At 37.5% G+C, this 14,380-nt stretch overlaps 1 protein-coding gene across 2 annotated transcripts in view; it reads right to left on the bottom strand.

Moving 5' to 3' along the window:
- LOC145683339 (leukotriene A-4 hydrolase) overlaps window positions 1-846 on the bottom strand; it is a 56,854-nt gene extending 56,008 nt beyond the window's left edge. For both annotated transcript variants that reach the window (XM_081754689.1, XM_081754685.1), the window contains exon 1: window positions 674-846. In XM_081754689.1, the coding sequence (XP_081610815.1) occupies window positions 674-725 (52 nt within the window). In that variant the 5' untranslated portion in view covers window positions 726-846. The remainder of the gene's footprint in view (window positions 1-673) is intronic.
- Window positions 847-14,380: the final 13,534 nt, after the last annotated feature.

Genomic DNA, 14,380 nt, shown 5'->3' with positions numbered 1-14,380 from the left:
TTTCTTCACAGTGTATGAAGTTGCATTTTATGTTTTCAAGTGGAGAGTTAATAATATGAAACCATAACGAATGTATCATTGGCAAAATCGACTTCTTTTCACTACCCTTACTCATGTGTATATACACCGTCGCTGACGCACCTGCTCCCTTCGGACACCATTGTAAGGGCTAACCAGCTTCGCTATGCCCTAACTCAGATAGCATTCCTGCTTTTTAGTGGTCACCTGGCATAGGCTGGTTTGTTTTTTGCACTGTAGTATTTATGCTACACTCGAAATCCGTATTTATACACAAATCGCAAAAGAATTGCAATTTTTAAATAATTACTTCGTGGCCACCTTGAATTTCATCTATGCGAAGTGAGATATTTTGATGTCCAATGGAAACCTTTTAGGAGACATTAAGAAGGAAATCTGTGAAAGAATGATAATTTTTCAAGAATTCTTTCTAATGGTACACCACCAAAGGTAAACCTGTACGGAATAATCAGCCTTGTACATATGAACCCAACTACAAGAGTACTTCTTAATAATTTTCAGTTCTACAAATTACATATTAAGAAAATTATAAGAATGTTGAAGTTAGGTGTGTTCAAATTTACTAAACCCTACTAAGAATATGAGGAGTAGAAAATAATATAATTAGTATTCCGGCTACATTATTTTTTAATACCTGGTCTTGAGAAAGAATTCGGATCTCCCGGGCTCAATGCAGTCTTTTCCATTATTACTAGCTTTATGGCACTAATATATTATTATATTTCAAACACGATTGTTTTCTATTATTAGTACAGCAAATGACATTTGCACTGTGACTTCTGAAGATGTGCTCCACGAGTGATTAGAATGCCACATCAAACTACCTTTCCAAATTTGTGCTTGCATCGCTCTGCGTCTTTCAGTACACTTCACTGCTTCTGAGCCGGTGTAACGGGTCAATTTTACCTTCCTTAATTTTTATCCCCCAGTAAAATTGTCCTGGAAAATTTTTACCCCCTGCCATATTATTCATACTAGCGTACATAGGTAAAATTTACTACATATATGACACCTACATCCCTCACTTAAACCAACAACAAAATTTCACCTTTCCCAATAATTCCAAGAATGAGAAACACAAAGGGGGTAAACAATGGTTAGGGAAAATTTACCCCCTGCCATATTATTAACACTAGCGTACATAGGTAAAAGTTTACTACATATATGACACCTACATCCCTCACTAAAACCCACAACAAAATTTCATCTTACAACAATTCCAGCAATGAGAAACGCAAGGGGGGTAGGCATATAAGAAATGAGCAGGCAAATTTTTACCCCCTACCATATTATTCATACTAGCGTACATAGGTAAAAGTTTACTATATATAAGTAGTAGGGACCCGTGTTGGCGCGAATGACTCACCCTCACTCTCTTTTATGACCGGGATTTTTCAAAATTCGTTCCCTTTTACGGGTAAGATGAGTGCTTTGGTACCTCGCTGTTGATTGGCTGATAGAGGTCACGTGACTTTAAGCCCCGCCCACGCGAGAAATTCAAATTTCAGGTCATGTGGTATGACGTCATGAGTCACCCTGTAGTGCCCGTAGTAATTGTGTTATTTTATAATGGTAATATTTTAAAATAGTATTGTTAACTCTCTTTTGTAAGATCTGGCAACATTGATACTTCCGCTTCTGTGGAGAGAAGACGAGCGGGTGACTTCCGGAGTACTACGAAAAAAGAGATTGTGTACTGCATGGCTTCTCGATATCCGTAAAAAATGAAGCCTAAAATTAAGGTTAATTTAGGTCTCTCGTAGCCATCCTCCCTTTATTAGTAATCAACAGTTTTGACAGAGCAACATTGAGTGTAAATGAAGTTTTACGGTTACTTTTTCATCATAATTTTGGTGTGCAATTTCCAAGAGAAATTTATAAAGAAGAGCAAGTGGTCTCCCACGTGTTTTGTTACAGCTACAAGTTTTTGTCTGTCAGTGTGTGCCTCTCCATTAATTATATTTTAAGTTTCTGTGTTCGTCCTAGTGACATTCTCCATTTTATACGATAATGGCTATTTTCGTGAAGTTTTTCTTAGTTGTGATAATGTATGAAATCATAATGAAGCACTAAAAATTTCTGTGGGAACCCGCCCCATGCACGCTCTGTCCGGTATCATATCAGTGAAGGAAGCAATGTATTCAACCTCTAGCACAGAATCATCAAGAGTCCAGATCTTTACAAGGATTGTAACGAATCAGCAATGTGCCTTCCCAGGAAGTAACTTGGTTTTCACATACAAACGACTTAAATGCTGATTCCCATTCATATATTTGCTACAACACTACTTCCTTGAACTTAAACATGTACTTCAACAAAATATGGCTTCTTTACATTCTAGTGTACTTGTTACTGTACCAAGTATTGGATTCTATAGCTACTTATGGCATTTTAGTAGCAAGCAGCATGTTTATTCCAAACCAATATCCTTTCATATGTGTTGTTATGAACCAGTGCAGTCTCTTAAGTGAGCAATATTAGTCCATTAACAAGCAGCTTGTAGAGTGGTGCAGGATTTATGCCAAACGCATATTCAGTTGGAATAATTTAGAGGCATTGTAGTGGCCCATAGCCCAGGTGAATGAGCAGCATGAAGAATCTACCCGTTATTTTCGCCGCCGCTCGCTCAGTGTTTAGTCGAGCGACAATGCAGTTCTGGGACATGTTATCTTACACCACATTTCTCTGGAGTTTTTCATACTTTTTTCCATTATTAAGGAGTTACCTTGGAGCCCCCTTTGGTTTAGCTCCGCCCAGCCTTGGCTCAGGATCAACTGATGGTGAGATGAGATGCTGTTGTGTTAGTGTTTCGTATATGAAGATGGGCAGTTTAAAGGTGTTTTCCTGATAAAGGTTGCCTTCGTAGCAACCACATTCGTCATTTTTGATGAGTATGTTATTTTTAGTTATGTTCAATTATGTTTGAGCATGTTTGTGCATATTAAAGCTCATCTTTAATATAGCCTGTTAATTTATCAGGCCCAGTTAAGCTCTTCGAAAGCTTTTTTCTAAGCCCTCTTTAGTGTTTATTATGTTCAGTGCTCTGTGAGTTGAGTGAAAGTGGCATATTAGCCGGTGCTTTCTCATAATAATAGTGAATCCTCCAGCTATCTCTCCAAGCTCATTTCAATGGTGTTCTTTGAAGAACTGTGTTTACAAGTGTGGTGCATTACTTAATTATCTTGTTTTTATGTTGCTTCATAGCTGCAGTAAGCTGTATCCTCTACTATTTGTCAGTGCTACTTCACGAATAGCTGTTTTGTGTTCTCACCGGAGCTAGGTGTCCCTTATAATCTCCATATAATGTTGGCCACTCGCATTTTAGTGCAGTTGTGTTGTTTACACAAAAGTGTCTTTATCTTATCTTATCTTATTGAGCATCAATCCTGAATACACGCATCATTCATTAGTAAGTATGCTTTGTGCATATTCTCAGGTAAGAATCACAATGTTGAATAAACAAGCTTAACGCTATATGTGTTCATGGCAGCTTCACTCTCACCGGGGTGGAGCATAATGTTGCCAGTTCAATCAAGAAAAGGGCACAGAATGCCCGTATGTGGGATGTAAATCTCATAGTAATAGGTAATCAGTCTCAATGGGTTATTAGATGAATGTGTATAATTTTATTGCATACCTTTTCTTAGTGGTAACAATTTTAATACTGAGTTTTGCACTTATGTTTGGATAGTGCACATGTAGGCGCGCACCCGATGGTGGGTATACGCTGGCTAGTACTTTATAGCTATATTATTATCCTTGAAGACTAGTTGCAGTGTACAACAATTAACAATTATGATACGTTATTATCTTTTGCATAATAAATTTAAACTATTTCTTTCATCATCTTCAGAAGTGACAACTCTTCTGGAATTTGGTAAGAATCTAACTTGCATATTATTATGAAGTGTGTTAATGTTTCAATCATTATACAAGGGAGGTGAAGATGGTTGTCCCTCCTCAATTGCTTATAGCTGCAAGAATTTTGATGTAATCATGCATCAGTAACTGAATATTTTCACGCATGATTTTTTTTATTGTTTTTTATAAATATACGAATATAGGTTCTTGTGCATGATAGTATATGTACCTGTTATGAAGTACCTGTTCTATATCAAGCTTCCATGGCCCTAATACCAACTTTTGATCAAATAATAAATAATCTTTTCCATTTTAAGTGTTGTTGTTCAAGTGCAAGTCCCTAGTAGCTATATAAGTTTAATTTAAGGTTAGCTAGTTCTAAATTATAGTATATGCAGGAGCAAGGAGAGGAAGGGCGGTTTGTTCATGCCTTCTCGTAGAGCTGGTGTGGGCAAGCCTCGTGTTGTCGGACGTTGTCTGTGCGCCCTATACTTCATTGCCATATCATCTTTCACAGACTGGCGACCCCTTGATACTCAGTTTTCTGGATTTTCTTTAGTCTGCGTAATAAGTACGTTAGACGCCTTCTGCTCTGTAGCACTCAGAAGTTCCGGGCCATCCTCTGGGGCGCTACAGGGTGTGTAAGTTTTTGGCGACCTTCACCCAGGATTTCAGCTGAAATCTTCTGATCCCTTTCTCTTACCATTGCTCTGGCTCCCATTAGCTAGGTTCTTTGCTGGATCGTTCTTTTTCATTGGTATTGACTATTTCGTGTTAGTCATAACTTACGTTAAGGTCCCTGGAAGTCTTGATTCTTTTCTTGTGTTTATGAGTCAATTATCACGTGTTATTAGTTGGTTTATTTAGTTGTGTTGGCCATGGAAAGCAGGTAAACATTCTCTACGTCAGCGCGTCATACTTTATAGTTAAATATTCTTTGAGATTCTTGTGAATATCATTTCTGGTTTGATATAGTAATGTGGTTCCTAAAAAAAAAAAAGCAAGGCTGCTAAACCGCTGTTGAGACGGAACAGGAGTGCAAGGGTTACGGGTTCCCCATCTTCATGAATTGGTGTTCATATATATGTATATATATAAATAAAAAAAACAGTATTGTGTAGTGCTAATATAGTGAACTTTATTTCTTTCTTTGATTGTGTTGAACTATTAGTGTCACAATGAACAAGAATAAAAAGAAAACGCGACAATGTGGCCATGCCGGCACATTGTTAGAGTGTACCTCCTGTAACACTTGGTACTGTAGATATTGCACCGAGTTAACAGAAGAGGAATTTAGTGAGAGAAGTAAACCTGAAGTCCTCTGGGATTGTAATAAATGTGTAGCACAACCCAGTAGGTCAATAAATGATTCCACTGAGAATGGAGATTCAAATGTTATAGTCGTAGTTACTAGGAATCAGGATGATACCATTAGTGAAAAAGGTAGTGATACCTCCAGCTTCGCTGAATTGATGTCTCAGCTTTCTAGTCAAATAGACTCAATAAAGGTGGCCGTAACTGAAGAAGTCTCAGTGATGAAAGCCACCGTGACTGAAGAAGTCTCAGTGATGAAAGCCGCCGTAACTGAAGAAGTCTCAGTGATGAAAGCCACCGTGACTGAAGAAGTCTCAGTGATGAAAGCCGCCGTAACTGAAGAAGTCTCGCAGGTAAAAACAGTGGTCATTGGTGAAATGTCTGAGGTGGTAAATAAAGAGGTTTCCCAAGTAAAGGTAGCTATAAATAAAGAAGTGTCTAGTTTAAAAGAAACTGTTGATCGTCATCTCAAGGAACAGGATGACAGAATTACTTCTCTAAGTAATCGTTTGGAGAATAATACTGTAGAACTTACCCATCAAATTGAAATTGTAAATGAATATCTAGGCTCTCAAGAAGAAGCATTACTAAATGTCTTGAAGGACAACAGTGTTAGTAAGCGTCAATTAAATAGTTTGGCTGATCAGATGCAGGAAATTCAGCGTAATACTAATTCATGTCTTAATATGAGGGAAGACCTTGAGGTGTTGAAACAGAAATTGGATAGTTTATTTGAACAAGGTGAAGATGAAGAAGAAGAAAGTGGTGAACAGACTGGTTCAGTTATAAATGTGGAACCTAGGCATTTTGAAGATGTGGACCGTTTTTTGGAAATTTCTCATACTAGAAGTAACTCTTATGACACCATTCCGAAGGTCCCGGTGGTTGTTTCCACTCCATTAATGGGAACCACTTCATTTGTTACTACATCTTGTTTTCCATCCTCTTGTTTAGATGTTGTTACGGATACGTACAGGATTAATAGTGGTAATAATACTCACACTTCATTCTCTCATGCTCCAAGCCACGCTTGTTGTACTCATTCATGCTTTTCGCAGAATAGAGGTCAGTTAGACAGAGGGGATAGAAACTTCTCTGAAGTTAGCAGTCGCATTTCTATAAATCCTGTAGTCTCCTCGTGCACAGTAGGTGTGAATAAAGTTCCTGGTGTGTCACTTGCTAATGCGAATAATGTTAATCCTGGTTGTTGTGGAATGTTGAGAGAGAACATGCCCAGTTCCTCTCTAGGGACTGATAATTGTCCCATACTGGCTGTTTCCGCTTCGTCCAATAAATGTCAAAAGTCATTAAAATTATCCGATCTTAGTCACTTTCCCGAATTTACCGGAAATGTGTTAGAAATTTCGCCTTTAGATTTCCTTCAGCAATTAGAGCAAAACTTTAAGTTAGCCAATTTGTCCCCTGAGTACCAGATTTTGGTTGCAGTTAGGTCTATGAAAGAGTCAGCTGCTTGCTGGATTTCTCAGGTTAAAGATCAAATCTTTTCATACGATGATTTCAAACGTTTGTTACTTGCACAGTACCTTAATCCTAAGGTGTGTAGGGCCCAGTTGCGATATCTATTGTCTACAAAGTACAATCCTAATGTTCACGGTAAGGCTTCAGAGTTCGTGTGGAAGCTGTCCAAAGGTATTAGAATGCTTAAAGGGAATATTCCTCAAGAAGAGTTGGTAGACTACCTTATTGATACCTTACCTCAGGAATATCAGTTTACTCTGAGTCAAGTGGATATTTCCTCTGTGTCAGAACTAGCTGCACGGTTAATGAGACTTGAAATTCCTGACAAGTCCAAGTTATTGAATTGTCCATTGATTTCACTAGAATCTGTAGGTACCAAGCGTAAGGTTGGATTAGACTCAGATAATTATAGGCAAAAATAAGAAATGTAATGTTCATTTTGACGTAAACTTGGCTACAGTCAAGACAAGGAACCGGTTGATGATCAGGTTAGTTCAGTTCAAGTTAATGATAAGCAAGGCAAGGCGCAAACCAAGGACAAATGGGTTCAAACTGGTTACCCTAGTGTTAAAGAATATATTGATAATAAGCAACCTAATGCCAATTACAATAGTAATAAGAAAAAGTTTTGGTTTAACAAACGAAGCAATAATAGTAATTTTAGGCCAAATACCAATAATTTTGCTAATAATAATAACAATCGCCCTAGGGGCAGGTCAAATAATGGTAATGTAAGACGAGCAAATGTAAGAAATCAGAATCAGAACAATGTTCACTCTGACTATACTGATAGCTCTGTGGCTCAATGTTTAGTTAATTCGTGTGAGCAATTTGAATCCAGAGTAGCACCTTGTGCTTGCGCTCATTGTCCTAACCGTAGAAGCAGCTATACTGAGGTTGGTGCAACCACTTCCACCTCTTCCGAGCCTTATGCTCAAAGCAGCACTGCGTTAAACCAGTGAGGCAGGCTCCCGAATGGTCGCCTGGAGTCCGCCAAACTGAAACTCAGCGGCCAGAAGGTAATTTTTCCAATAGACGTAATGGCACTTGGTATACCCAAAAGCCCATGAATGTGTTTTTCATTTTGAAAGAGAGTGAATCTGTGAATAATGATGATGTTGGTTCTTTTATCAAATCCCCATTCTTATCAGGTAAAATAGCCGGTATCTTTCTTTCATGTATAATAGATAGTGGTTGTGAAGCTAATTTATTAAACTTTGGTGTTTGGAAAAGAATTGTAGAAACGTTGCCTAATGCTAAGTTATCTCCGGCTAGAAATGTAACATTGCAATCTTTTGTAGGTGATGAAAAGTATAATGTCAAAGGACAGAAAATACTGTATTTAGAATTTTCAGATCATGTTTTAGAAATTCCTTTCTTTATTGTAGAAGGAATGAAGTCGGACGTCTTGTTAGGTACTCCTTTCCTAACCAAATATAATTGTGTAGTTGATTTTCCAAAGCAAATCTTAACGTTGGATGATTTGGATGGTAAACCTGTTAAATTAAATTTAAATTCTCTCTGGGTTAGTTCGGTAGAATCTGAACCTCTGATACAGGAAGTTGGTAAAGAGGAAGACTACTTAGTATCTGAAAGTGAAATTCGAAATACAATTTTCCAAAGAACAGATTTAACATCTGAAGTTAAGAGTAAATTAGTGGAACTACTTCTTCGCTATAGATCATTGTTTTCTGAACGCTCTAGGCCTGCTAAGGTTAAGCCTTTAAAGATAGAGTTAACAGACAACGAACCTGTTGTATGTAAACCGTACCCCATACCATATGCTATGCGGAAACCTTTCAGAAAGCTCGTTCAAAAATGGCTTGAGTGGGGAGTAATCGAAGAAAGGTTATCTCCTTATCTCAATCCAATTCATTGTGTTTATAAAGCTGACAAACAATCAGTAAGACCCACCTTAGATTTACGACATCTAAATACTAAAGTGGTATCTTTTAATGTTAAGGTAGAGTCAATTCAAGACATATTAGCACGTCTCAAAGGTTCAGTAGTTTTCTCTTCTTTTGATTGCCGAGACGGTTATTACTGTTTGCCTTTAGAGGAAGATTCATATGAAAAAACAGCATTTTTATTCGAAGGTAGGCAATATTGTTTCAAATATTTAGTCATGGGACTTAAATCTGCCACTAGTCTATTTCAATTTGTAATGAATAGCATATTCGATTTAAGCACTAAGCATTTTGTTTCTTGTTATCTAGATGACTTACTTTGTTTTTCTGATTCTATCAGTAAGCATTTTGAGCATTTGGAATTCGTGTTGTATACCTTGAATAACTTAAACTTTTCCTTAAATTTTCAGAAATGTAAGTTCATGTTTTCCGAATTGTTGTTCTTAGGTCACATTATATCAGGTAAAGAAGTTAAAGTTAATCCTAAACTTAATGAAACCATACAGAGATTTCCAATTCCCAAGAATCGTAAGCAATTGCGACAATTTTTAGGTCTAGCGAATTGGAGAAGGAAATTTATTCACAATTACGCAGACCTCACCGAAAGTTTGGTAACTTTATTGCGTAAGGGCGTAAAGTTTCACTTTGGTCCTGAACAGATGCATTCATTTGAACTGTTAAAGAAAGCGTTGGTTTCTCCGCCAGCTTTAGTGCTCCCAGACATGAATAAGGCATTTCATTTGTTCTCAGATTCCTCTATAATTGCCATTGGAGGCTATATAGGGCAGTATGAAGGAGATGATTTTCAGGTTATCTCGTATGCCAGCAGGCGCATTAAACCTACGGAAAGATCCCTGTCCATTTTTCAAACTGAACTATTAGCAGTAGTGTTTTTATGCGAGCGTTTTGCTGATTACATTCTAGGAAAAGAGGTAATTGTTCACACAGATAACAAAGCTATTACTCATCTGAAAACTATTAGAAATTTGGATGTTAGAACAACCAGACTATTATTAAAGCTGCAAGATTTTAACCTTAAGTTTGAACATCTCTCCTCAGCAGAGAACCGTATTGCAGACATTATTTCACGTAATTCTCCTGACGAGGAGAATACGATTAATTCTACTTTCATGGTAAATGCTGTATTTCGAAATTTAAGTCAATCTTCTTTTGTTAAGCTGTTATTGGAAGAACAAACCTCTGATGAGTTTGTAGCTAGATGTTCTGCTAAACTGGAAAAGGGTAATCCTAACTTTTGTAAGCATTTAGATTTAGTGTATATTAAGCAAGATGATACTTGGAAATTAATAATTCCTAAGAGTCTAGTAAACATTGTTATAGATGAAATTCACAAGGAAGCTCATTTCGGCTCACGCAAATGTTATCTACATTGTAAAAAGTTATTTCACTGGCCGAACATGAAACGAGATATAGTTAGGTTTAAACCATAAGTAAGTTTTTTGTTAAATATCTTGGACCTTTTTTGGTAATTGGTGTGGAAAGCAATACCGTAGATTTAGTAAATTTAAATAATGAATGGGTTGGTACTCAAAACTTAGATAATGTAAAATTATTTAACTGTTCTTTACAGAAAAGACAGGAATTGCTGGTAAACACTTACTTGTAAAAAAAAAAACTTTGACAGCAAAGTTTCTTTTTTTTTATTCAACTATGGCGAGGATGTAGTGCCCGTAGTAATTGTGTTATTTTATAATGGTAATATTTTTAAATAGTATTGTTAACTCTCTTTTGTAAGATCTGGCAACATTGATACTTCCGCTTCTGTGGAGAGAAGACGAGCGGGTGACTTCCGGAGTACTACGAAAAAAGAGATTGTGTACTGCATGGCTTCTCGATATCCGTAAAAAATGAAGCCTAAAATTAAGGTTAATTTAGGTCTCTCGTAGCCATCCTCCCTTTATTAGTAATCAACAGTTTTGACAGAGCAACATTGAGTGTAAATGAAGTTTTACGGTTACTTTTTCATCATAATTTTGGTGTGCAATTTCCAAGAGAAATTTATAAAGAAGAGCAAGTGGTCTCCCACGTGTTTTGTTACAGCTACAAGTTTTTGTCTGTCAGTGTGTGCCTCTCCATTAATTATATTTTAAGTTTCTGTGTTCGTCCTAGTGACATTCTCCATTTTATACGATAATGGCAATTTTCGTGAAGTTTTTCTTAGTTGTGATAATGTATGAAATCATAATGAAGCACTAAAAACTTCTGTGGGAACCCGCCCCATGCACGCTCTGTCCGGTATCATATCAGTGAAGGAAGCAATGTATTCAACCTCTAGCACAGAATCATCAAGAGTCCAGATCTTTACAAGGATTGTAACGAATCAGCAATGTGCCTTCCCAGGAAGTAACTTGGTTTTCACGTACAAACGACTTAAATGCTGATTCCCATTCATATATTTGCTACAACACTACTTCCTTGAACTTAAACATGTACTTCAACAAAATATGGCTTCTTTACATTCTAGTGTACTTGTTACTGTACCAAGTATTGGATTCTATAGCTACTTATGGCATTTTAGTAGCAAGCAGCATGTTTATTCCAAACCAATATCCTTTCATATATGTTGTTATGAACCAGTGCAGTCTCTTAAGTGAGCAATATTAGTCCATTAACAAGCAGCTTGTAGAGTGGTGCAGGATTTATGCCAAACGCATATTCAGTTGGAATAATTTAGAGGCATTGTAGTGGCCCATAGCCCAGGTGAATGAGCAGCATGAAGAATCTACCCGTTATTTTCGCCGCCGCTCGCTCAGTGTTTAGTCGAGCGACAATGCAGTTCTGGGACATGTTATCTTACACCACATTTCTCTGGAGTTTTTCATACTTTTTTCCATTATTAAGGAGTTACCTTGGAGCCCCCTTTGGTTTAGCTCCGCCCAGCCTTGGCTCAGGATCAACTGGTGGTGAGATGAGATGCTGTTGTGTTAGTGTTTCGTATATGAAGATGGGCAGTTTAAAGGTGTTTTCCTGATAAAGGTTGCCTTCGTAGCAACCACATTCGTCATTTTTGATGAGTATGTTATTTTTAGTTATGTTCAATTATGTTTGAGCATGTTTGTGCATATTAAAGCTCATCTTTAATATAGCCTGTTAATTTATCCGGCCCAGTTAAGCTCTTCGAAAGCTTCTTTTTTCTAAGCCCTCTTTAGTGTTTATTATGTTCAGTGCTCTGTGAGTTGAGTGAAAGTGGCATATTAGCCGGTGCTTTCTCATAATAATAGTGAATCCTCCAGCTATCTCTCCAAGCTCATTTCAATGGTGTTCTTTGAAGAACTGTGTTTACAAGTGTGGTGCATTACTTAATTATCTTGTTTTTATGTTGTTTCATAGCTGCAGTAAGCTGTATCCTCTACTATTTGTCAGTGCTACTTCACGAATAGCTGTTTTGTGTTCTCACCGGAGCTAGGTGTCCCTTATAATCTCCATATAATGTTGGCCACTCGCATTTTAGTGCAGTTGTGTTGTTTACACAAAAGTGTCTTTATCTTATCTTATCTTATTGAGCATCAATCCTGAATACACGCATCATTCATTAGTAAGTATGCTTTGTGCATATTCTCAGGTAAGAATCACAATGTTGAATAAACAAGCTTAACGCTATATGTGTTCATGGCAGCTTCACTCTCACCGGGGTGGAGCATAATGTTGCCAGTTCAATCAAGAAAAGGGCACAGAATGCCCGTATGTGGGATGTAAATCTCATAGTAATAGGTAATCAGTCTCAATGGGTTATTAGATGAATGTGTATAATTTTATTGCATACCTTTTCTTAGTGGTAACAATTTTAATACTGAGTTTTGCACTTATGTTTGGATAGTGCACATGTAGGCGCGCACCCGATGGTGGGTATACGCTGGCTAGTACTTTATAGCTATATTATTATCCTTGAAGACTAGTTGCAGTGTACAACAATTAACAATTATGATACGTTATTATCTTTTGCATAATAAATTTAAACTATTTCTTTCATCATCTTCAGAAGTGACAACTCTTCTGGAATTTGGTAAGAATCTAACTTGCATATTATTATGAAGTGTGTTAATGTTTCAATCATTATACAAGGGAGGTGAAGATGGTTGTCCCTCCTCAATTGCTTATAGCTGCAAGAATTTTGATGTAATCATGCATCAGTAACTGAATATTTTCACGCATGATTTTTTTTATTGTTTTTTATAAATATACGAATATAGGTTCTTGTGCATGATAGTATATGTACCTGTTATGAAGTACCTGTTCTATATCAAGCTTCCATGGCCCTAATACCAACTTTTGATCAAATAATAAATAATCTTTTCCATTTTAAGTGTTGTTGTTCAAGTGCAAGTCCCTAGTAGCTATATAAGTTTAATTTAAGGTTAGCTAGTTCTAAATTATAGTATATGCAGGAGCAAGGAGAGGAAGGGCGGTTTGTTCATGCCTTCTCGTAGAGCTGGTGTGGGCAAGCCTCGTGTTGTCGGACGTTGTCTGTGCGCCCTATACTTCATTGCCATATCATCTTTCACAGACTGGCGACCCCTTGATACTCAGTTTTCTGGATTTTCTTTAGTCTGCGTTCTAAGTACGTTAGTCGCCTTCCGCTCTGTAGCACTCAGAAGTTCCGGGCCATCCTCTGGGGCGCTACAACCCCGCGGGGAAATCCCTCACCCGGGTTTTTGAAATTCGTTCCCTTTTACGGGTAAGATGAGTGTTTTGATACCTGATTCTGATTGGTTAACAGATGTCACGTGATGTTAGACCCTGGGATATTTGAAATTCGTTCCCTTTTATGGGTAACATGAATGCTTTGGTACCACGATGCTGATTGGTTGATAGAGGTCACGTGATCTTAGGCTCTGGGATATTTGAAATTCGTTCCATTTTACGGGTAAGATGAATACTTTGGTACCACGATGCTGATTGGTTGATAGAGGTCATGTGATCTTAGGCTCTGGGATTTTTTAAAGTTCGTTTCCTTTTACGGTTAAGATGAGTGGTTTGGTACCTTGCTTTTGATTGGTTGATAGAGGTCACATGATCTTAGACCCTGGGATTTTTGAAATTTGGGTATCCTCTTTGATGAGTACTTTGGTAGCTCGATTCTGATTGGCTGATAGAGGTTACATGATCTTAGACCCGCTACACATTGAACAGGTCACACGGTATGACGTCATGTTTTACCCTTGCGGGGAAATCCATCACTCGAGATTTTTGAAATTCGTTTCCTTTTACGGGTAAGGTGAGTGCTTTGGTACCTTGTTTCTGATTGGCTGATAGAGGTCACGTGATCTTAGACCTTGGGATTTTTGAAATTCGGGTATCAGCCTTGATGTGTATTTTGGTACTACGATACTGATTGGCTGATAGAAGTCACATGAAGAAGACCCGCCACACAGTGAACAGGTTACATGGTATAAGGTGGGGGAAATCCCTCACTCATTTGTTTCATTTTTTATGGGTAAGATGAATGTTTTGGCACCTCGATTTTGATTGAGGGATAGAAGTCACGTGATCTTAGCTCCAGCTCATGCTAGAAATTCATTTTTTTTAGGTTACGTGATATGGCGGCGATCCACCCTTGACCGGGATTTTAGAATTTGTTCCCTTTTTATGGTTATCCTTTTTGGTACCTTAAATTTCCCATGGAGAATTCTACCCCCTCCTTAAATAACCCTTTTTTTGTATCATGATATTGTATTGAAGTTTACCTTAAATATTATCGTTCTCTTTGACAGATAAGACGATTACCAGCTTTCCTACCTTGATGGAGAGACAGCCCGTCT

Source organism: Thermobia domestica, chromosome 1 (genome assembly GCF_964235325.1).
Source record: "Thermobia domestica chromosome 1, izTheDome1.hap1.1, whole genome shotgun sequence".
NCBI classification, from domain to species: domain Eukaryota; kingdom Metazoa; phylum Arthropoda; class Insecta; order Zygentoma; family Lepismatidae; genus Thermobia; species Thermobia domestica.
This window is presented reverse-complemented; position numbering and strand designations above follow the sequence as displayed.